The sequence below is a fragment of the Orcinus orca genome, chromosome 12, assembly GCF_937001465.1.
Source record: "Orcinus orca chromosome 12, mOrcOrc1.1, whole genome shotgun sequence".
NCBI lineage: Eukaryota > Metazoa > Chordata > Mammalia > Artiodactyla > Delphinidae > Orcinus > Orcinus orca.
The window spans coordinates 18,468,233-18,489,831 of record NC_064570.1 but is presented as its reverse complement, the minus strand read 5'-3'; the positions used below and the strand labels follow the sequence as shown (position 1 = coordinate 18,489,831).

The 21,599-nt window shown below is 40.2% G+C and overlaps 1 protein-coding gene across 1 annotated transcript; it reads left to right on the top strand.

The window, feature by feature from the left end:
• Positions 1 to 983: 983 nt before the first annotated feature.
• Positions 984 to 20,913, top strand: RAB32 (RAB32, member RAS oncogene family). The gene is made up of 3 exons (XM_004263738.4): positions 984 to 1,514; positions 15,979 to 16,256; positions 20,402 to 20,913. The coding sequence occupies exons 1-3, from the start codon at positions 1,265 to 1,267 to the stop codon at positions 20,546 to 20,548; spliced, it is 675 nt and encodes a 224-aa protein (XP_004263786.1). The 5' UTR covers positions 984 to 1,264; the 3' UTR covers positions 20,549 to 20,913.
• Positions 20,914 to 21,599: the final 686 nt, after the last annotated feature.

The following is a 21,599-nucleotide window of genomic DNA, read 5'->3' as shown; positions in this document are numbered from 1 at the left end:
GGTAATACGTATGTATAGGACAATATGCTGCACTTCTGGCAGTAATTGGAAGATTTCCTCTTTCCCCAAGCTGGAGATGTACTGGATGGGCTCTAGCTGAGTAAGCATAAAAGCCATAAGCTATTTGGCAATAAAACGTCCTTAGAGACATATCCAGGATTTTTCAGTAGCTATTCTATTGAAGGTTTTACTCCCACCTTGACTTCTAAATTTTAAAACTTCTTCACTTCTGAAAAAACATTTTTCAATGATTGTCAGAGTGAGGACAGGGTGGGCAGCCACCTGAGTTTATTTAAGGAAGCTACCAGAGGCTATCAACTCCAGGTGTTTCTAAACCTTATGCAGGGCAGCCCTCCATTTTATAAACACGGCAGGAAACGTAAGCCTTCCTATCTTTCTTCTTTTAAATAAAAGTCCTCAATACTGTATTTCAGTCCATTCCTAGGATCTGTCTCAGAGTCTCTACCACCGGAACACTTAAAAAGGCTTTTGTGGTTTGCTGAGGAAGTAAAACGAGATCGTTTTGGAGACCTTGTGTCTTCTTCCTCAGACTCACTCGTTCGTTTATACAAAAGCGTTTTCAGTCCTTTGTCGAGTTCAGAGTCATCCGTCCACTCTTTTTACTTCTAAAGTGGGCCGCTGGAGATCAAAGACAATGATCTCCAGGTGTTAAACTCCCTCATGGCCGAGCCAGGGAAGGAGGCTGATTCCCAGGCCCGCGCCTTCCAGGCTGGGGTCGGCCCCCTGGACAACCACCTACCACCCATCCGCGCTCTGCCCCGGGGGCGTTCACCGCCGGCCTCGGAGGCCTGATCTTGAACCGCCTGGGCTCACCGCGGCTCTGGGAACGCTAGCCGTCGGCCCCGGGTTCTCGGCTCCCCCGCGGCCAGCAGGGGGCGGCCGAGCTCAGCGCCGTCCCGAGGAGGGGACGCCCGGGGAGAGGAAGTGCCCCGAGTTCTGGGCCGGCCCGCCGGGAGCGCAGGCAGCAGCGTGCAGAGGCCTCCTCACCCCGGTCTCTCTAGCCACGCCAGCCCCCGGCCCTTCCCCCGCCCCGCGCGGGCTGCGAGCGGCGGCGGGTTCCGGGTCCTGTGACCGGTCAGGCGCTGCGGCAGCGCGGCGGGGAGAGCAGCCGGCCTCGAGGAAGTTTCGACGGCCGGCGGGGGCTCCCAGGGCGTCGCGGGGAGGGCGCGGCCGGGCGGGGGCCCCGGCGCGTGGCCCTAGCTTGCCGAGAGCGGCCGGCCGGCTGAGCGAGACCTGGGCGCTCATGGCGGGCGGCGGAGCTGGGGACCCGGGCCGGGGGGCGGCCGCCGCCACGGTACCCGAGACCCGCGAGCACCTCTTCAAGGTGCTGGTCATCGGCGAACTTGGCGTGGGCAAGACCAGCATCATCAAGCGCTACGTCCACCAGCTCTTCTCCCAGCACTACCGGGCCACCATCGGGGTGGACTTCGCTCTCAAGGTCCTCAACTGGGACAGCAGGACGCTGGTGCGCCTGCAGCTGTGGGACATCGCGGGTAAGTGTGTGGCCCGAGCCGCGGACGCGCGGGGACCCCACGGCGGGCAAGAGGCGCCCGCCGGGTTTCCAGCCGTCGGGAGCTAGGGGCCGCTAGGCTGCTTTCGGTCTCGTTTCTTCTTTCTCTGTCCTTTGCCCGAACTCGCCTGCCCGTGTCAGTTTAGAAGAAAGGGACTAAACTACTTAGAAAGATGGAAAGGGATGTGGTCGCGTGGACTCCAGGGGAATCAGGACAGTGGAACAGGCAGTAGTAGTCGAAGAATTTAAAAGCAGGACAAGGTAAATAAATGCATAAATGAGTAACCCTGGTTAGATGCCTCAGCTCAGTGTGTGGAGAGCTGTCTTATTTTTAAGAGGTGGAGGAGAGGCCCTGTGCTCTGGCGCTCTCACCTGACCAGAGGTGAGAAAGCCATGGGGGCTTTTCCCGAAGTTTTAACTCTGAATCTTTTTTTTTTAAGTTTATTTTTTAAAATTTTTTTAACATCTTTATTGGAGTATAATTGCTTTACAATGGTGTGTTAGTTTCTGCTGTATAACAAAGTGAATCAGCTATACATATACATATGTCCCCATATCTCTTCCTTCTTGCGTCTCCCTCCCACCCTCCCTATCCCACCCCTCTAGGTGGTCACAAAGCACCGAGCTGATCTCCCTGTGCTATGTGGCTGCTTCTCACTAGCTATCTATTTTACGTTTGGTAGTGTATATATGTCCATGCCACTCTCTCACTTTGTCCCAGCCTACCCTTCCCCCTCCCCGTGTCCTCAAGTCCATTCTCTAGTAGATCTGTGTCTTTATTCCCATCTTATCCCCAGGTTTAACTCTGAATCTTGACAAGGAAGAGCGAAGGGAGGGGGCTGGCTCCTCTCATTTGCTTTAACGTCTCACAGGTGAGAACCGAGGTTCAGAGTGGTTGAACGACTTACCCAAAGTGATGCTCCTGGTTAGTGACACAACCAAGACTAGAAACCAGGTTCCTTTTCGGAAGGCTTTTCATCACCCACCTTGGGTCTGAGACACTTCCTTGTGAGCGAAACCCCATTCTTCATATAACGTGCTCTCATCCCTGGGGCAGGCCACCCAGGCGAAGATTTGGGAAAGTTTCTCTTGAAAGCTATGTTCCTCTTCCCTCCCTAAACCAGCACCTAGCCCCACGCCTACCTCCCCAACCGCAATATATTATTTCCCTGGCATTTGCTCTCAGTTGTCATTTGGGAGCGTAATATCCCTGCTTGAGGGGTACATACCCTCCTTGCTCTAATGTATGAAAACTTGAACTCTGACTGGTGTGGTGGGTGGGATGTGCACATTGAAAAAGACGTTAACTTTGGGAAAATTTAAATATGGAAGTGGTACCAAGAGTTACCCTGTTCAGTCATCATCCATGTTAAGGTCAGTCTGCATTAGAGCATTCGGATGGGAGCATATGTTCAGGGTTGGAGAGACGGTCCTTCATCCTCCGCTTGCATAACAGAAGCCTGTAGGTGTGGGCATCCAACTGGTAGCAGAGTCAGGGACACAGGTCTGTCTGCTGGGTAGTGCTCTTGTCATCAACAGCTTATTACATACGAGAAGGTATTGAAGAATTATAACTTACATACTCATTTATTTAATAACAGGCTTCTCTACTTCGGGTATGAGAATAAATAGATGTATGTCACCTCAGAGAAAGGGGGTAATCAGCCTTGGGCTCAGCTCTTTGTTGTTATTTTTGTTGGTTACAGAAAACCAAAAGTTCGTTTGAAAAGTCATCTTTTGAAGCCAGAGGCTTCTTTCGAAACACTTCCTGCTTTTTCATAGAGCACTTATGAATAATAGTATTGCTTCTCGGCAAAGCCTTGGATTCTAAAGGTTGCCTTACCATGTGATAGTCATTCTGCAGGAATCTTCAGTGTAGCCGTGAATTTCCATGAAGATGATTTTAAATCCCTGCCTCGGAGGATTGTTGACTTTGCCTTATTCTTCATGTAAAATAATGTGGTATTTAGCGATTAAATTATGCTTGGGTCCTACTGCAGGTAAATAAAAGATTTTTACGGCACAGTTGTGTTTTTAAGCTTCAAGGAAAAAAGCTTATATTTGGAGACTTGGGAAAGCAAAAGCATGAGTAGGAGTTTTCTTCCTGGGTATCGTCTCTTTTTTCATCCTTCTTGAAGAGATCTATTTTGCCAGAAAGGGGACATAGTCAGTCTTTACCAGACTCTGGTATATAGAGGCCTAGATGGAATATCCTTGCACGTTTGCCTAAATCCAAAGCTTGAGCTTTTCCAGGAAGGAAAGCAGACCTTTAAGATCTCCAAAAGGGATTCCATCCAGCAAGTACACACCAGCAATTATCAAGATTAGAGGTAAACTTATGAGATAGTTGGAAATTATTAGGCTCATCTTTTAAATGAGGTTTTCAGTGTTAATATGTAAGGAAACTAAGAGCAAAAATATTGTGGCTTTAACTTAAGGTTTAGGGAGCTACATCATTAACTAGGTTTGGTTTGAATATTTGAGCTACTAGTGAATCCTAGCTCATACCATTTGAATTAAGTAGTAATGGTGTAATGAAGGCAAATTGAAGGTCACTCCAAAAAGTTCCCCATGGCTAAACATATTTGCCTTATGTAGTAACAAAGTTGAATCATATTTAATTCTCAAAGGAGGGAAATAGTCCTTGATGGCAAAATAGTAGGTGGAGCTGGCCACTTGATATGACTAACTTAAGGTGTGGTGTTATTACTATGTAGCTTTTTTGCTGTTGCTTTAGAGATGGGAAAGGTGCTAAAGAAATTATGTCAAGTCTCTATACTTGAAAGCTTTGGCAAGTGTGAGAGGCAGGAGTTATCCAAATGTTTTCTGTAAATGTGGCCAGGCAGTTTAAGCTAAACTCTTCAAATTGAGAACCGTAGTGACTCTTGGGTACAGGCCTTACAAATCCTTATTACATCAAATGAATGTAGCTTTAAAATATAGATGCAATTTAATATAAGTTTTGTGTTAGGCAATTGCTGTCTTTTACTTCGTATCTGCTTTAAGACTGCTGCTCAATACATACTGAAATATACTAAAATAGTGAAGTCTTTGATAAGATTTTAAAGAGAGGTTACCTAATGCATACTGAATTAGGATGCAGCATCTGACCTTCCTTTTAACATGTATTATAGATGAATTAGTATTTGGCCCACTACTTATTATAAGCCTATTAGCAACTGTAGAATTTTCCAGGTAGGTTGAATGGCTGGTCTAGGCTAAATCTCTCTTTTTTCTTAAGTTTGTCCATTTAGATCTAATCTAATATAATTCACTCTTCATGTATTCACTGTTTTTGTAGAGGAGGCAGAATTTTCTCTCTGTCCTCCTAGAGCTTTCAGCTGGGCCTGAGAATTAATGTAAGACAGATTAATAGCAGAAATTTATTTAATATAAGCTTTACATGACACAGGAGCCTTTATAAGGAAAGGAACACCCCAAAAAGTTCAACCTAGTATAAATGCTTTTATACTAGGTTGAACAAAGAGAGGCAATTGTAGAAAAATAACCAAACTCTATGGGAGGCTAAAGGAAGATAAGAGTTATTTTAACAAGATCTGTTTCTATAGAATTCTCTCAACTTGACTCCCCGTCTCTGGTGATGAGAATGTTTCCTTCCTTCCGGTATAGGGAGGACATCTTTCACGTGGGAGTTTTATCTCCCCATTTAAGGAAGAAGAAGGGGAGATTAGAGCACCCTTTGTGCACTTGCTGTTTTTCAAGTGCCTTTAGTTCAAATAATTCTTATGCCAAAGTGGCATTTTGGGGGGTGGGCTATTCTGCCACCCTTCACTTTTAAGGATCAAAATTTCTTTATAAATATCTGAGTAATACACCCTTCACTTTTAAGGATCAAAATTTCTTTATAAATATCTGAGTAATACACCTTTGGGCCAATGAACAAATCAGGAACAATGTATTCTGAATTTATGTAAATATTGTTTACCAAAGCATAAAAATGCATGCTTGGGAGATGTTATAAATTATATAAACCATAGTTAGATTCACTTCTGTTTTTTGATTCACATCTGAAAATAGAATGTTGAGCGTGTCTTTCTTGTTCTCTCTTGCATATCGCCAGTTACTATATCTAGTGATCTCTTCTTGTCTTCTTTGATAACCCTCCAACTCTTCATGAGCAAGAGTCTGGAATATTATCTCTGATGCTTTCTTGACCTTCAGAGTATCTGTCAGTCAGGGAGTATTAATATTCAAGTTTTTTTTTCTAAATACGAAGAAGTGGTGCTTTGAGGAATTAGTCTCTGTTATTTGTAGTCTCTGTCTTAGTACTACAGTAACTGTCTTAGGGCTTATTGGGGGCCGATTGCTTAATAACTCATTTAAAGGAATTAAAGAAAATCTTTATTACATCTGACCCGTACAATCTTGCCATCTTCAGCCTTATTCTGGCTCGATTTCTGTGCTGAATTACAAGCAAAGCCTACTGTCCCATTTTACATCTTCAAATCTTCCTCAGTTCATGAGTCCTGACACACCTTTGGGTGCCCCAGTATGGACTGTGCTTTCACAATTGCCCAGGCAGCAGGAGTTTCAACATAACAACATATTTGTGTTATCGCACATGAAAATTTCCCTGATAATGATATGCCTGTTGCCTTTCCTCCTTTTGAGTATGTTACCATTCTTAGTTGCCTCAATTAGTCCAAGTAAGCTAAAAGGTGCTGAGGTTAGAGGTAGAGACAGCCAAGTGCTGATAAGAAGTACTTGGCTCCCAGCCATTTGCCTAATCATTCTATTGTTTGAGCTGGATTATAGGCTTTCAGAGACCCCATGGTGTAAATGCAGGGAGGTTTGGTAAGTTGACCAAGAAAACACAGGTAATCCACGGCGCGGCACCGTACAGAGACAGGACTCATGTCTCTGTCAAATAGCACAGTGGATTTTTGGTTCACTGGATTCAAAACAGTAGCATTAACTGTTCTCTAAATTTGCAAATGTTCTGGTCATCCCTGTTTTAGAGCATATGACTCATATTTGAATAATTACCATCTCTTTATGTCATCAACCCAGAATTTCCAGTTCTTATACTTAATTATGAAGCATACTGCTTCCAAAGCAGACACTTTTTGATTGGCTGCATCACTTTTTTTTGTACATTTTGAAAGACTGTTTCCAAACTGTGGACTTCTCTGAAGTTAACAAAGCTCTTTTATTGGTATATGGTTGCAGAGCACACCCTGGAAAAGCAAGGTAACAATTACAGATATTTGTCAGGTCTACTCTGATCTCATGGATTGAGCCTGAATGCCATGCGTTATTCCAGGGCTGCAACGTTATTTTCAGATATATTTTAGGAGAAATTTGATCCATCATGTATATGTTATCCTGACCTTCCAACTTTCTTAAGCTTTTGATATTAAATTTTAATGATTTTTATTCCCTTTAAAATTGTACTCAAGATTTTGTTTTTATAAAAATAAAAAAGTGTGATGAGACCAACACATCAGGAGACAATTGCCATTGAAAGAAATAGTTTGTTACTCATAGTTTCCAAGAGAGGGACCATGCCACACTATGCAGGACCGTGTAGGGAAGCACCAGCGTCATTCAGGAGGCAGAAGGAGCTCGGAGAAAGCAAAGCAAGGGCTGGAGCCTTTACTGTGGTTTTTGCAAGAAGGAAAGGGCAAGGCAGTGTAGGCAGGCTGAGCAAGCTTAGGATTGGATAGTTTGAGAGACTGAGTTTGTTCTGGGCTATAGGGATGGTCCCTAGTTGTCTAGTACCTGGCCGTGGGGTGATTCAGGGCAGGAGGATAATGTCCTGGACTGCAGGATCCTGGAAAAAGAAAGCGGGTAGAGGATAAGGACTCAGGATTGGTTGGTTTGCATATCGAAGACATGCTCTCAGCAAGTTGTTTGCTCTCTCTAAGAACTAGCTAACCCTAAGAGGGGCAGTCCCTCCGCTGGTCCGCAAGGCCCCAAGATGTCAAAGCATCCTAAAATATAGAAAATAAAAAACCTGATTAATACATATTTCTAAGCACTTATTAAAATAGATTGAGAGATGAGAGAAAGTATTCTTCCAAAGAAGAAAACTTTGAAGGCCTTTGACTTGGAGGCCAAGAATAGCGTATCCTCAAAATAGTGAGGATTTCACATTTAATTAACACTTAAGTAATAGAGAGTGGGCTAAGTTGACAAGTTTAAGTTGTATTATGGTTGTAGAGATCTTCTCTTGGACGGTGAAAAAAGTGCTGACATATGTGGGGAGATTTCTGAAGGGTGAGACAAAAGATCAAGAAAAAGTTGCTTTAGAATTCTACTCAATTATAGTTTCAAAAGAGCGTTTTGCACTTTTTGCAATCGATGCTAGAAACATATGATTTCTTCACTCTTATTCTGAGAGAGACAAACCACGTAAAAATAAATGGATAGCAGGGCTTTAGTTTAACCCTCTCTGTTGGTCTTTCCAATTGACAGATGGTCTTACATTCTCTTCTTCCCCATTCTTTTCACTCACTTCTACCCAGATATTTTCCTTAAGCATCTCCCGTAGTGATTTTTGATTGCTTTGAAGTTAAGCTAAATATATTGGGGTTTTTAGTGTGATTATACGGGACCTCCTCCGTCAGCCTCATCTGAGGTGCTTAAAATGCAGATTCCTTAGCATCAGCTGTAAGCAGAATTGCCTTCGTCTGTGAAACATCCCCAAACATCATGTTTAACAAGAGAGAAGTCTCTCACCTACTTCGTCTGTAGTTGAGCAGTCCATGGCTGGTGAACAGAACCATTCATTCTTCCTGGACCAAAGCTGACATTTCACCACTCAGCTATTCCCTGGCCATATTCGTTGTCTTTGTGGTCCAGTCAAACGCACATGCCGTGCTGCAAGGGCAGCTAGAAAACCAGGGCTTTTTCTGTTTGTTTTTAAATTGGACACATTGCTTTCCCAAATAAAATTCTGTGAAGGGATATTGGAGAGGCAACTAGCAATCCTCCATGCTTACCAAATCAGAATTCCTAGAGGTAGGGCCTGGAAATGTGTAATTTGCCAAGCACCATGGGTAGTCTGATTTATACTGAAGTTGAGAACAGTTGTTCTGTCTTGGCTCTGCTGCATGCTGCCAACAGACTTACCCTCCCACTGCGCTCCACGGAGCAAGCCTGCTGTTCCCCGGGCTCCTTCACACTCACCTTCCCTGACCCTTAAGTTCCTGTCTGTTTCATATCACCTGCTCCTTATCTGTGTGGCTCTCAAGAGGTGATGTAAGGAGACAAGAGAAATTACAGGACAGAGGTGGTACATGTCTTGCTCTCATTTAGTGCTTAAGAAAGGAAAAAACCAATACCTCAAACTTCTAAAACTATTATGACTTTGGACACAAACCAAAAAGATATTTTGATTTTTTTTCCTTCCTTTAAATTGATTAAAGTCAGGTGTTATTTTCATAGTCACCACAGAAGATGTAACTAGTTGAATAAAAACAGACCTTACACTGTGACCTAAATACCACAGAAGGCTGCTCATTTCAAATTAGCAAAAAGAAAAATCCAGACCCTGAACTGGCGTGTATTTGGGAATAGGTAATTTTGAAGACTACTTAGTGATACTGCTACCATCTCAAAAGGAGTTTGTGTTCCTTTTAGTTTAGGTATTTAAAAATGTCTTCTTTATTCAGTTTTGTTACTCTTTTGCTTGACAGAATGTGGTATGAGCAAAAACGGTGCTTTGTACATGATTTAAATGGCAGCTTTGCCTCTTCCCCTGTAAAGCTTATTTTTCCAAGTGGAAATATATTTCCAAACGTAAGGATAGAATCCCAGAGTTAGGAAATTTTGGTATTTGACCCTCTCACATAATAACAGTTAACATTTATTAAAAGCTGTTTTATAGTCACTGTCATTCGGTTTACTTTTATTCTCATTGATACTTATGATAATCTGGAGAAATGAGAATGATTCTGTTTACAGTTGAGTAAACTGAGACTCAGGAAGATTAAGGGCTTTTCCTGAGGTCTGTACACCTGTAACTTGCAGAGTTAGGGCATGGATCCAGATATTTTTCGTTCCAAAGGTTTCATGGTCATGTTATATTATCTCCCTCTCATCTACACATGATAAAAAGGAAAACCAGACAAATGAATGGAATTGTGTAAAATCATGTGACTCCCTTTACCTTCTTCGTGGTACAATATTAAAATATGAAATTCAGTACATATCAAATCCAAACTCATATGGTGCTAATTTGATGCATTAGCTTTTAGACTTGTTCTATCTGTGGAGAATACAGCCACTTGTTGTATGGAAAATTGCATAAGCCAGTGGGGGGGAAATGGGCAACTAGCAATATGGTCTCTTTTTAGTTACATTGTTTCATTGGTCAGTATTATGGTAGTTCTTTAATGTAAGAAAGTGTTTTTTTTCCTAACAATACCTATAGTTTTAGCATGTTAACTATTTAAGTGTAATGCTGGGGCACGTTTATAAGGGCTTTATAAAGTAGTAGTATAATGAGTCATTAACTAGGTGCCCTAAAAAATAACAAAAACCTGTGTGACTACAAATTGTAACCTCTTACATATAAAACCCGAGACCCATTATGACATCACATTATTACCTGTATCAAGCTGTAAACATTTTTAGTGGATAGATAATTATCCTTCTAGAACCAATGACTGGACTTAAATTAAATTTTGACTGGGTCTTGATCTATTACCCACCACCCACACAAGCTTGTTAGAAGCGCTTCATCTCTGAAATGCACACTGAATTTTAAGGAGTTGTTTTTAAAGGACTTTATATGCACTGACTAGAAACTATGCATTTTCTCCCAATCACCTTGAGCAAGAATATGTAGCTCAATAATTCTTACTGGGTGGGAAAACATAAGCATTTGTACTTGAAAAGCTAAGCACTGATTGTCCTGTTGCTCAGATTTATTTTTCATTGTGTAATTTATATTTTGAGTTTCAAATAACATTAAGAGACATTTAGATTATTTATCAAATGGGGGCATGAACATAAAATGTTGAGACAAACGTTTAAAAAAATAAAACCAGGGATTAAAATCATAAGAGAAAGCATCTCTGGCATGTGTTTCTGATAGTTCAAAACGCAGTACTTTCCTTTTCAAATCAGAGAGGAAATATTTCCCTTTTGAAAATTTGCATGCGCTATAAAGAGATAAGGTACACTGTTTTGTGGGTTTTTTTCCCTTGATTGGAATATGTATTCCTGGAAATGTATTAAATTATCTCAACTCCTTTTCAAAGCCATTAGTGTTGGATACTCCAAATACTAGATAAGCATTTTAATCCTTTTGCCAGCATATATACCTTACAGGTCATCCATTTCAGTATGTACAAAGTCGTGCATTTTTAAATGTCTTCGAGCCTAGATGACTAGCACTGTGCTCTTTTTTTCCCTTTCTCATTGCCAAGATATCTAGCTATAATCAGGGTTCCTTCTTCTAGAGAAGGAAGTAACACATCCTTTTAAAGGATAACGCATTTCAGAGCCATTTGGAATATTCAGGCAATGTGTCCACAGCAGTATGGATGAAAAACCCTGTCCCTAGAATCAGCATAACTAATGCAGTCAGCAGTGGGGCACTTCCTTATCTGCTGTGGTAAAGCACTAGGGGACATAGAGCAAGGCTGTAACTTTTGTAGCAGGGCTGTGCTGTCCTTAAGGAAGGTCACTCCCAGGCTCATCGTACCTTGAATCTATTTGGAAACACAGGGCCATGTGGAGCAATATATACTCCAGAAAATACTTGGGTAACAGATCAGACAGTACACTTGATAACAAGTCAACCTAAGAAATTTGAGTAATGTCATCTCCCTGGGATTTTATTTTCTCATCTATAAAATAAGAGAGGTTGGACTAGATGATCTGGAGTGTCATCGTCCAGTTACAATATTGTCCGTTACAGTGTTTTGTCGGGAAAGCGTAACCCGTTCCTGTAAGAGAAGATTACAGCTCTGGTCACAGAAGGTGGTGTTGCTTAGCATTCTCCCCACCCTGTCTGAACTACTTCTGCAGACCTAGTGAGAGGGAGGTCTCCCAGGTTCTGCTGAGTTTCCATATTGCTATACGCTTTAACTCTATACACACATGCCATGAAACAAGACACGTACAGCTGTCTTTACATTTAATAACTCTAGACTTTCCCTTCTACCCAGTCCGCTCCCGTCACAGGGCACAATCCAGGAGCATTCAGCATGGCAGAAATCTCCTGCTTTTATATATGTATTTCCGGAAAGTAGAATCCTAGAATAATAAAGATTTCTCGGGCTAAACTTAAAATGGTTGATTGGCTGCCCCCTCAGAGTATTTTTTTATTTTCTTTTCTAAAATTAGAAAAAAAAATCTAAGAGTCTATGGAATTCTAATGCAATTCTAGTTTGGATGTGAAAGTCTTTCCCATTAGTTTGATCCTTAGCTCTTCTTTGAACCTAGGAAGGGCTGACTTCTGATGTGCTGTGAAAGGGGAAGTAGGAGAATTCGCGTTTCTCCTGGGGATGACTCAGAGCTACTGGGAAACTGCCTCGAGCAGTTAACATGGCTTTGACTAGGCTGGCCACCCCCATGGGCGTGCAACCTGAAAGTCACAGCATGGAAATAAAGTTTATGAAGATACTGTATTTCCATGATGAGTTAGCATTTGAATGGCATTTCTTGATAATGTATCTTTCAAGAAAGACTCACTTACCTCAATGAATAACATCCCCTTGTTTGATACCATAATATGCTCTTTGTATCCCTGATTATACCCAACACATCATGGTATCATTTTGTCTGTTTCCTCAAATAGACTGTGAGATCCTGAAGGTCATATTCACTGTTTCATTATTTTCATCAGTGTCTAGCACAGTGCCTGGTACGTAGGAGGAACCTAATACATATTTTTTAGTTGAGATCAGATCTAGATAGAAGAGAGAAAAATATATTTGGGAGTTGTACCAGCCAAGATAGACTAGGTTATGTTGGGGGGTCAACAACATTAAAATGATGATTTCTCGTGCTTTTTACTTGTCCACAGTGGGGAACAGAGGTGGGAGGGATGGTGAGGAACGTGAGGAGGATTTTTCATTGGAGCCACTTGAAGACCCAGGCTAACAGAGGCCCTACCATCTCAAAATTGGGGTTCAGCCTTGCTGCTGCAGGACAAGTGATTCTGCTGGAAAGGAACACTTCTGTTCACATTTCATCGGCCAGGATTAGTCCACGGACACAACTGATTTAGTGGGGGCAGAACAGTGTGCTCCTCCGTGTGTTTAGAAGTGGAGGAGGATGGAATATTCATGAACATCAGTTTTGTTTTCCACTGGAATCCTTTGTTTTAGACAATAATACAGGAATAGCTAAAATTACCCAAAGATACAGGATGCAACTCATACTCTAGTAGCAAAGTTTACTTTGCTTCCCAGTTTAACAACTGAAAGAGCTTAGCAAATCTGTGCATTTAAACCTTTAAAACAGCATAGTTAAATCTAGGTTTCACCTTGTTAGGTTTCTGGAGAAAAACCTTTAATTTTATGTTAAGATTATTATTTTAAATGAATTCATCTTATCTTCTCCACTCCCTACTTAATTTTTTACTTGTTTTTACCAGTTCGAGAATATTTCGGAAGCATTAATGGATTACTGTTGAATTTTAAAAAAGAGATTATGAACTCAGTAGAATAGGAAATATATTTTATTATTCTTTTGGAGAATAAGCTAAGTGCATGGACTTGGCCTTGTGATGCTAGGTCATGATCCCCATTGCTTTCTAGATTTGGTGATTGCAGAATCTTTAGAAAATCATTTTAGCATTAAATTTATAATATAGAAACCTAAAACATCAGAAGTGAGAGCTGGGTGGGACTTTGATGACCCCTAAAGATCTCTAAAGACAATTGGCTGATTTAGGCAGAGAAAGTTATTTCCTGGGGTAACTTGACTGTTGGGTGCTTGCTATTCGATTCTCTAGTACAGTTGTGCTTTCCTCAAGTTCATTTTCCTCTGCAAGCTGTTTTCACCACTACAAGGCACAACACATAACTAGCTAATAGTTTAAGGCTTTGCTGTGTGTAATCAGCACGATTTACAAAAGGATACTCAGGCTTTCATCGTGCAATACATTTATTGAGCACTTAATGATAATTCTTAGCTAATAGTTATTCAGTGTTTACTATGACGTGGCTTTTTACACTCTGAACTTGAAGTATAACCTACATGCAGATACCTTAAGTGTATACCTTCATGAATTTTTATATACCACTTCCAGTTCAAGGTATAGACTGTTCCTAACCCCCTAGAACAGAAATCATTAAATTTTTTCTGTAAACTTCCTGATAGCAATTGTTCTAGGTTTTGTGAGCCATTTAGTCTCTGTTGCAACTATGCAACTCTGCCATTATAGAGTGAAAACAGGCATATAATACATGAACGGATGAGGATGGCTATTCTCTAGAATTTTATTTAGCTGGATTTGGCCATGAGCTATAGTTTGCCTAAATATATCCAGGCAGGCATTTTACATTTAACCCTTCCTGTAACCATATGAGGTAGGTATTATTTTTTATAACTTTATTGTTGTATAGTTAACATACAATACACTGTACAATTTTATAAGTTTTGACATATGTATACCCTTTTGAAACATCACTGTAATCAAGATTGCAAATATTTTCATCACCTGAAAGCTATTTGCTCTAATAGGCCTTTTGTAATCCATCCTCCTGCCTTGCCCAAGGCAATCATTGATCTGCTTTCTCTTACTGCATCACTATAGTTTCTGATTTTTTAGAATTTGATATAAAGGGACTGATAGTATTACCTGTTCTCTCCTTGGTCTGGCTTTTTTGACTCAGCATAATTGTTTTGAGATTCATCCATGCTGTTACTTGTATCCATAGTTCCTTTCCTTTCTATTGTTGAGTTGTATTCCATTGTATGGATATACCATAGTCTATTCATTAGCATGTAAATAGACATTTGGGTTGCTTCCAGTTTGGGGCTATTAAAAATACAGCTGCTGTGAGCATTCATGAACATGCCTTTTTATAGACGTGTGTTTTCATTTTGTTTGCGAATACCTGGGAATGGAATGGGTTTGTTGTATGGTAGGTATATGTTTACATTTTTAAGAAAGTATCAAATTGTTTCCCAACGTGGTTGTACTATTTTAAAGTATTAGTCTTACCAGCAGTATATGAGAGCTCCAGTTGTTCCACATCTTCACCAACACTTGGTATAGTCAGACTTTTTAATTATAGCCATTGTTGTGGGAATAAAGGATCAGCTCATTATGGTTTAAATTTACGTTTCCCCAATGGTTAATAATTTTGAGCATAATTTCTTATGCTTATTTATCATCATATAAATTCTTCAGTAAACTGTTCCAATCTTTTGCTTACTTTATTAAATTTTTTTAATCTTACTTTGGAGTTTTGAGAGCTCTTTATATTCTGAGTACAAATTTTTTTAATCAGATATAGGATCTGTATTTTTTTTTCTCCCAGTTTGTGCCTTTACTTTTCATTTGCTTAACAGTGTAATTGGCACTGTTTTGATTTGTCACATATGGTGATGTTAGAAAGCACACCCTCTGCTGCTGAGGGAGCTTCGAATCCTGGCTCTGAAACCTAAGGAAATGGATATTCTAAGCCACAAGGTCCTCCTCAAAAATGCCTTACCACATACATTTCTGGTTTTCTTATGTTTTAATAAGAAAGTTAATATGAATACAGACTTGAATATGCTTTAACATGGTTGGTAAAAAGAAATATTTGAAGGGATTTATAGGTGATTCTATGAACAAAACAAAAACAAAAGCCACTAGAGCTTAATAGCTCTTTATAACTTCTGGATTTCTGTACGTTTACTAGTTTGGCACCCCACCCTCTATTCTAAATTAAAGGGGAAAACCGTAAAATAGTGGGTTTGCATGTCTGCCTTCTTAGAGGAGAGCAGTCTTGCATTTTGAATCGAAAGCGGGTTTGGCTGGAGATGTGAAGGAAAGAGGAGTTAAGAACATGAGTTCCTTTATCTCATGTTCAGTCCTGATCTTTTTGACTAGCATTTTACCCACCACACTTATCTCCTTCCTGCAAGTCTTATTTTCTTCTATTCTCGTCTCTTCCCTCCACTCCCAACTTTCTTTTTTCCTTTAGTACCTCTCTTCTCTTAGACCAAGAAGAGTGGAGGGGGAAATGATGGACTCTGTAGCTTTACGAACTGTCATCTCGGTGTTTATGGAGAATGTGGGGTACATGCACAGAACATAAAACTGGGTAACTGTGTACTCGGACCGCATGATCAGCCGCTTCTGCTTTGTGGTTCGTGGTTCTGTGTGTATGTCCTCAATCCTACCAGTTTATGGTGCTATGGAATGACAGATATGTGTTTATAGCATTATTCTTAGGGTCAAAAGGATTATAACTAAATATCGCCTCTGTCCGAAGTATAAGTTTTTAATCTCTTATTATACTTATTTCTAGGACAGGAACGGTTTGGCAACATGACCCGAGTATATTACAAAGAAGCTGTTGGTGCTTTCGTTGTCTTTGATATATCGAGAGGTTCCACATTTGAAGCCGTTTTAAAATGGAAAAATGATCTGGATAGTAAAGTCCATCTTCCAAACGGCAACCCTATTCCTGCTGTCCTCTTAGCTAACAAATGTGACCAGAAAAAAGACAGTGGCCAGAATACTCCCCAGATGGACGAGTTTTGCAAAGAACATGGCTTCACTGGATGGTTTGAAACCTCTGCAAAGGTGAGGTCTGCTGTGCGTTTGTTATCTGCTCTGCTGTTAATTCGTAAATCTTACCTGTAACTTTCAAGTATTTAGATGGATTTACCTGAGTGGTTTTTGGAAACCTAGTAAAAGGTGCAGCGTAGCATGGATATGTTATGGCTTCTTTCACTCAGCAGCAGGAATGCTTTCAGAATTGGCTAGTGGAGAGGTGAATAGAAGGGCAGATTTTACATTAAAATAAAAATGACTATTATTAGAGCAAAGAACAAATGACATTTTCTATGAGTTTGAGTCCTTAAATGAAGTACTTTTCATGTACCTGGAATTTGTGGGGTATGAGGTATATTGTCAAGCACAACTATTTTTGAGTTTTATAGAAGGCTTAGTAAAACTTAGGGACATAGTTGTCCCTAGTGAAGATGTAAGTCATGTGCAGGACTAACAGACATTGAAAAGGTCAGAGAGAAGATGTATTCAGATGATGTTTGAAGAGTTTTAGATCAAATGTGTAGGAAAATTTGAACAAGAGGAAATTATCAACATTTGTGACATACTTCTTCATGAATAGTAGAGTGAGAATTTTTTCTTTCAGCCATTATGGGAAGCTGGATAAAATGTTTTTTGAAGAAAAACAAAAACACGTTGGCTGTTGAAAATCTTAACAGTCTAAATATACACGAAAGCAAAGGTGACAATACCAAGCACAAAAATATTGTGCTGGAGCGGGCTTATGTGCACTGGAAGTTTCACTTTAGAGGTCCAATAACAATCAGACATGAGAGGGTGATGAATTATTAGCAAAATTCTGTGATGGCAAACTCAAAACCATGAATTTGATATAATCTTAACACAGTTCCAGCTTTTAGTATGCCTTCTGTGAATTTCTTGTATATATCAAAAAAAAAAGTGCATTGTTTCTCCAAATGACCTACTTACTTATTACCAGGTTACTTTTAGCTTTACCAGAAACCCATCCTAAAAGTGGAAGATTATTTGCTGCCACTGGTGATCAGAAAAATGAAAGCAAAGCTATGGGAAACTACACAAAAAGTGCTCTGAAAATATTGTGATGGTGGGGTCATTGGAAAAAATAGTGTCTGCTGAAGACAGAAGTGTTTACTCCTAAGCTAAAGGCTATTTGTTTAAACAAATATATTCTAGTATCTTAAAATTTAGTTTCATAAATAAAAAGTAGTAGTGGAAGAGAGATGAAGACCAGAGTTGCTGCATGAGCACTTAGCCAAACAGGAAGGAAGAGATTGCAGAAGGCAAGGCTTTTTATAGAGGCACTTGTTTTGGAAGCCATGCCCTCTGTCTGCTCTCTGCACCTGTGGGGATTTGCTTTACTTCCCAGCTTTGTTAGAAAAAAATTAGTGGTATGTGTAAGTGTTTATTAGAGCGTGAGATTTGGTGGAGAAGATGAATATATTACAGATAAAATTTCCTCTTCTGGTTTTATTTGAATTAATCATTCAGGTAATAAATCTAAATTTCTCCCCAGAGTCTAGAAGGAAGATTCATAAATAATAGTATCATGTGGCCTGTCACCTGAGGCTGTGTAAGTCATCAGCTTCATGATATCTATGGACAGGGTTACATGTGGAGGTGAAAAGAAAAACATTCATATGTTCTGTGCCTTCCTACGAATATATTAGAAACAGCTACTGCAAAATTTCCTTAGTGGTAAACCAGGAGTATTTCAAGAGAGTAACAGTAATATAAAATTTTTGTTAAAAATTTTAGTCAAGGCTTAAAGTACTGCCCAAGTGTCACAAATACCTATGCTTCTGAGCTGGCCAGCAGCTAACTTCAAATCTGATTTCTGCTAGAATACCAGTGATCTGAATTCTGATACAAACACAGCCAAAAGGCAAGTTTGAATTCATGAGCTTCATCTTTTCACCTTTATGGAAAATAATGGATTTCCAATATGAGAATGTGTGACTAATTACAATGTGGGACTTTCTGTTCCTAATCAATAACAATTAAATGCAGTAAGAGAAGATTATAATTATTTGGTATAATGGGGATGGTGGGGACTGAGGGACATTTGGGCATTTAAAGATCAATACTTTAATTAAAGTTAATGCTTATCTTGGGAGTGGAGGTAAAAAAAAGTTTGTGTTGGTGCTAGAAAAGATACCTGAATAAACAGCAGAGGTCTTGCAGAGTTCTCACTGTCTGAGAAAGGTATAACAAACAAGGGAGAAGGCTAGAATGAACCTCGTGGTATCGGATTGGAATTGGAAAAGTCCATATATATGTATATATATACACACACACATATGTAAATTCTGTATTAATGTGTATATGTGTGTGCATATACACACACATGTACACATACGTATATGTGTAAACAGCTAAACATAGAAGCAGATACCAATATGTGTATGGATACATACATATTTACTAGGTGTGTCTGCTGAAGAGGATTAGAAGCAATGACAGCACAGAACCAGTAAGCTTTGCAAGTCCTTAGAATTTGGTTTTTAAATACTGTTATCCAATAAAAAGAACTGAGTCTCCCTGGAGAAATGACTGATTTCAGGACTATTAGGACAAGGACAGTAAAGATGTGCCTGAGATATTTTGTCGTGCCAGAAGCTAAGGAAACGCTCACCGAGTGATGGAGATGCGTCAAAAAGACCCAGGAGCCTGCTTATAGGAGCTCCAAAACCTAAGACAATTGGAGCAACAAAATAAATAATTATTGTAATGGACTTAATACACAGAATAAAATAATAATCCATGATATGAAAAAAACAAATGAATAAATGGGAGAGAAGAGAAAGCTCTTCCTAACAGTAGAATTCCAAATCATAAATGGAGAAGGAATGATGGAAATAGACAGTCACCATTAAACACAACAGTAATAATTGTTCTAGGGAAAAATTAATTGATACCAAAATGAGTAGGGAAAGGTATGGTGAAACACAGGATATTTACATATTTGTACTGAGGACAAAGTGAAAAATAGTAGCTCTTCAGTGGAGAAGGCTGGCAGACATGACTTCAAGCAAGTATGCCTCCTCATACACTGAAGAGGGCACATCATGTATGTCTTATTCCTGCCAACAATGTGTGACTTGAATTTAATGATAAGGAAACATCAGACAGATCCAAACTGAGGGATAGTCTCTGGCCAGGACTCTCCAAGAGTGTCAAGGTCATGAAAGGCAAGGAGACTGAGGACCTGTTCCAGATTCAAGGAGACCAAGGGGACAGATCGCGAAACACAGCTGCTCACCTGCATCAGAAACAGGACAGTGAGACAGCTGATGAAATTCGAACAAGGTTGATAGAGTAATGCTGGCACAGTCCTGTCATCTAATTTCTTGATTTTGATATACTCTGGTTACCTAAGATGTTAATGTCTGAGGAATATGGGTGAAGAATATATAGGAATTTTTACTACTTTTACAACGTTTCTGTAAATCTGAAATTATTTTAAAAGGAAAAGTTAAATACTTTTAAAAAGAAGCACAGTTTTTGCTATATGTTACATATCATATATTGAATGACAGCTTATGAATCAGTCACACAAATGTTGTGATAGCTGGTCATTCCTTAGAGCATCCTTAACGGGCATCACACCCACAACATTGTTTTTATCTCTGTGCTTTCACTTATGTGGCTGGCAACTTGCAGCAGGATGAAGACTCATTTACCTTGGAGATAGTTCATTGGACCTCAGTGGCAAAAGTTTAAAACATTAAAAAACAGAGCATAAGGGCTTCCCTGGTGGCGCAGTGGTTGGGAGTCCGCCTGCCGATGCAGGGGACGCGGGTTCGTGCCCCGGTCCGGGAGGATCCCACATGCCGTGGAGCGGCTGGGCCCGTGAGCCATGGCCGCTGAGCCTGCGCGTCCGGAGCCTGTGCTCCGCAACGGGAGAGGCCACAGCAGTGAGAGGCCCGCGTACCACACACACACACAAAAAACAGAACATCAGAAAGAGTGATCCTTTGTAAAAAGAAGAGTGTCTCAGTCACATTACTCAGTAACATTGAACTCTTAGCAAACACTTCAGTATTGGAGCAGGAGATGGAGCTGGCGTACTTATAATGCCCCCTCTGACCAACTTTCCTAGTTCCTGGTAATACTCTAATGCTTTCCTCTAAGAATATTGATCGTGAGAATTGATCCTGGTTGTTTCTGCACTACAGGATAACATAAACATAGATGAAGCATCCCGGTTCCTAGTGGAGAACATTCTTGCCAACCACCAAAGCTTCCCTAATGAAGAAAACGACGGCAGAATTAAACTGGATGAGGAGACCGTGAAAAAAGAGAACAAATCCCAGTGTTGCTGACTCAGCGTCTGCTTCTCTCCTGCGGATGCAGCCTGATTCGGTTGGAAGCAAATTCCTGAGACGGGATCATGGATGGTGGATATGCTGCTCTGTGAATCTTCAGGGCTGTGCCTTAAAATAACAAGGATGGCACCCCTGGGAGCCTGTGATGAAAGGGGACACTGGTGAAGGAGTCCCGCCAGTGGCTCTGCCTCTTCACTTGTGAACACTTAGGCTTCTGTTGTTGTTGCCATCATATTCAGGATAATGTTTATGTTCTTTTTAACATCTTTTAAAATGACAGTTCTTCAGGATTTGTTAAGACTTGGGAGTTGTGGCTTTCAGTGTGAACACTGGGCTGGTAATAAACTTTCCCTGCCGCCTCACTGTAGTTTCATGAGTCTGTATTTTTGTCTCCTGTATCCTATCCTCAAGTTCGAGGGAGGCTTTTAGACCCTTTTAGCCACAGAAAGCTGGAAGTTTCTGTTTAGCAATTTATTTTTCTAGTCAAAACTTTGGTACTTCATGTAAAATTGTTATCCTTAAATATTGTGATTTAACTAGTCCTGGCTAGTGTGACGTGGTTATTCCCCTTAAATACATTAAAATCCCCTTCCTAATGACTCAGGAAGCACTCACACCACAGTGGTACTCTGATCTGGTTGGTACCAGTTGGAAACAATATAAATGAACATCTCTTCTTTTCTCTCCCTAGTCCCTTCTCTCCTTTCTTCTTCCTGTGTGTTTGTTTATAACTAAGAGCCTGATAGATATTACTGTTGCAGTTGTAACTAGCCTTTTCAAATCTGTAATAATAATGGTTAAGGAGAGAATTTATTTCAAAACATATACAATTAAATCGAGGTTTCTATAGTAGGCATTGTGAAAGAAATTAGGTCATGTGTGGTTTTATACAAAGTTTTGAACATTGCAAGTATAGTACGTGAGAAACAAAGCAGGCTCACAGTATTTGTATTGTCATTTAACCCAATTAAGGAAAAGAATAAATATTTTGACTGCAACTTTTGTTTTGAATTCATGTAGTTCTAGAAAGGTAATATGGGCATACTTT

Coding starts and splice junctions, on each gene's coding strand:
- RAB32 (XM_004263738.4), top strand. CDS start 1,265: ATGGCGGGCGGCGGAGCTGGGGACCCGGGCCGGGGGGCGGCCGCCGCC. Junction 1,515..15,978: donor GCAGCTGTGGGACATCGCGG/GTAAGTGTGTGG, acceptor ACTTATTTCTAG/GACAGGAACGGTTTGGCAAC. Junction 16,257..20,401: donor GGTTTGAAACCTCTGCAAAG/GTGAGGTCTGCT, acceptor TCTGCACTACAG/GATAACATAAACATAGATGA.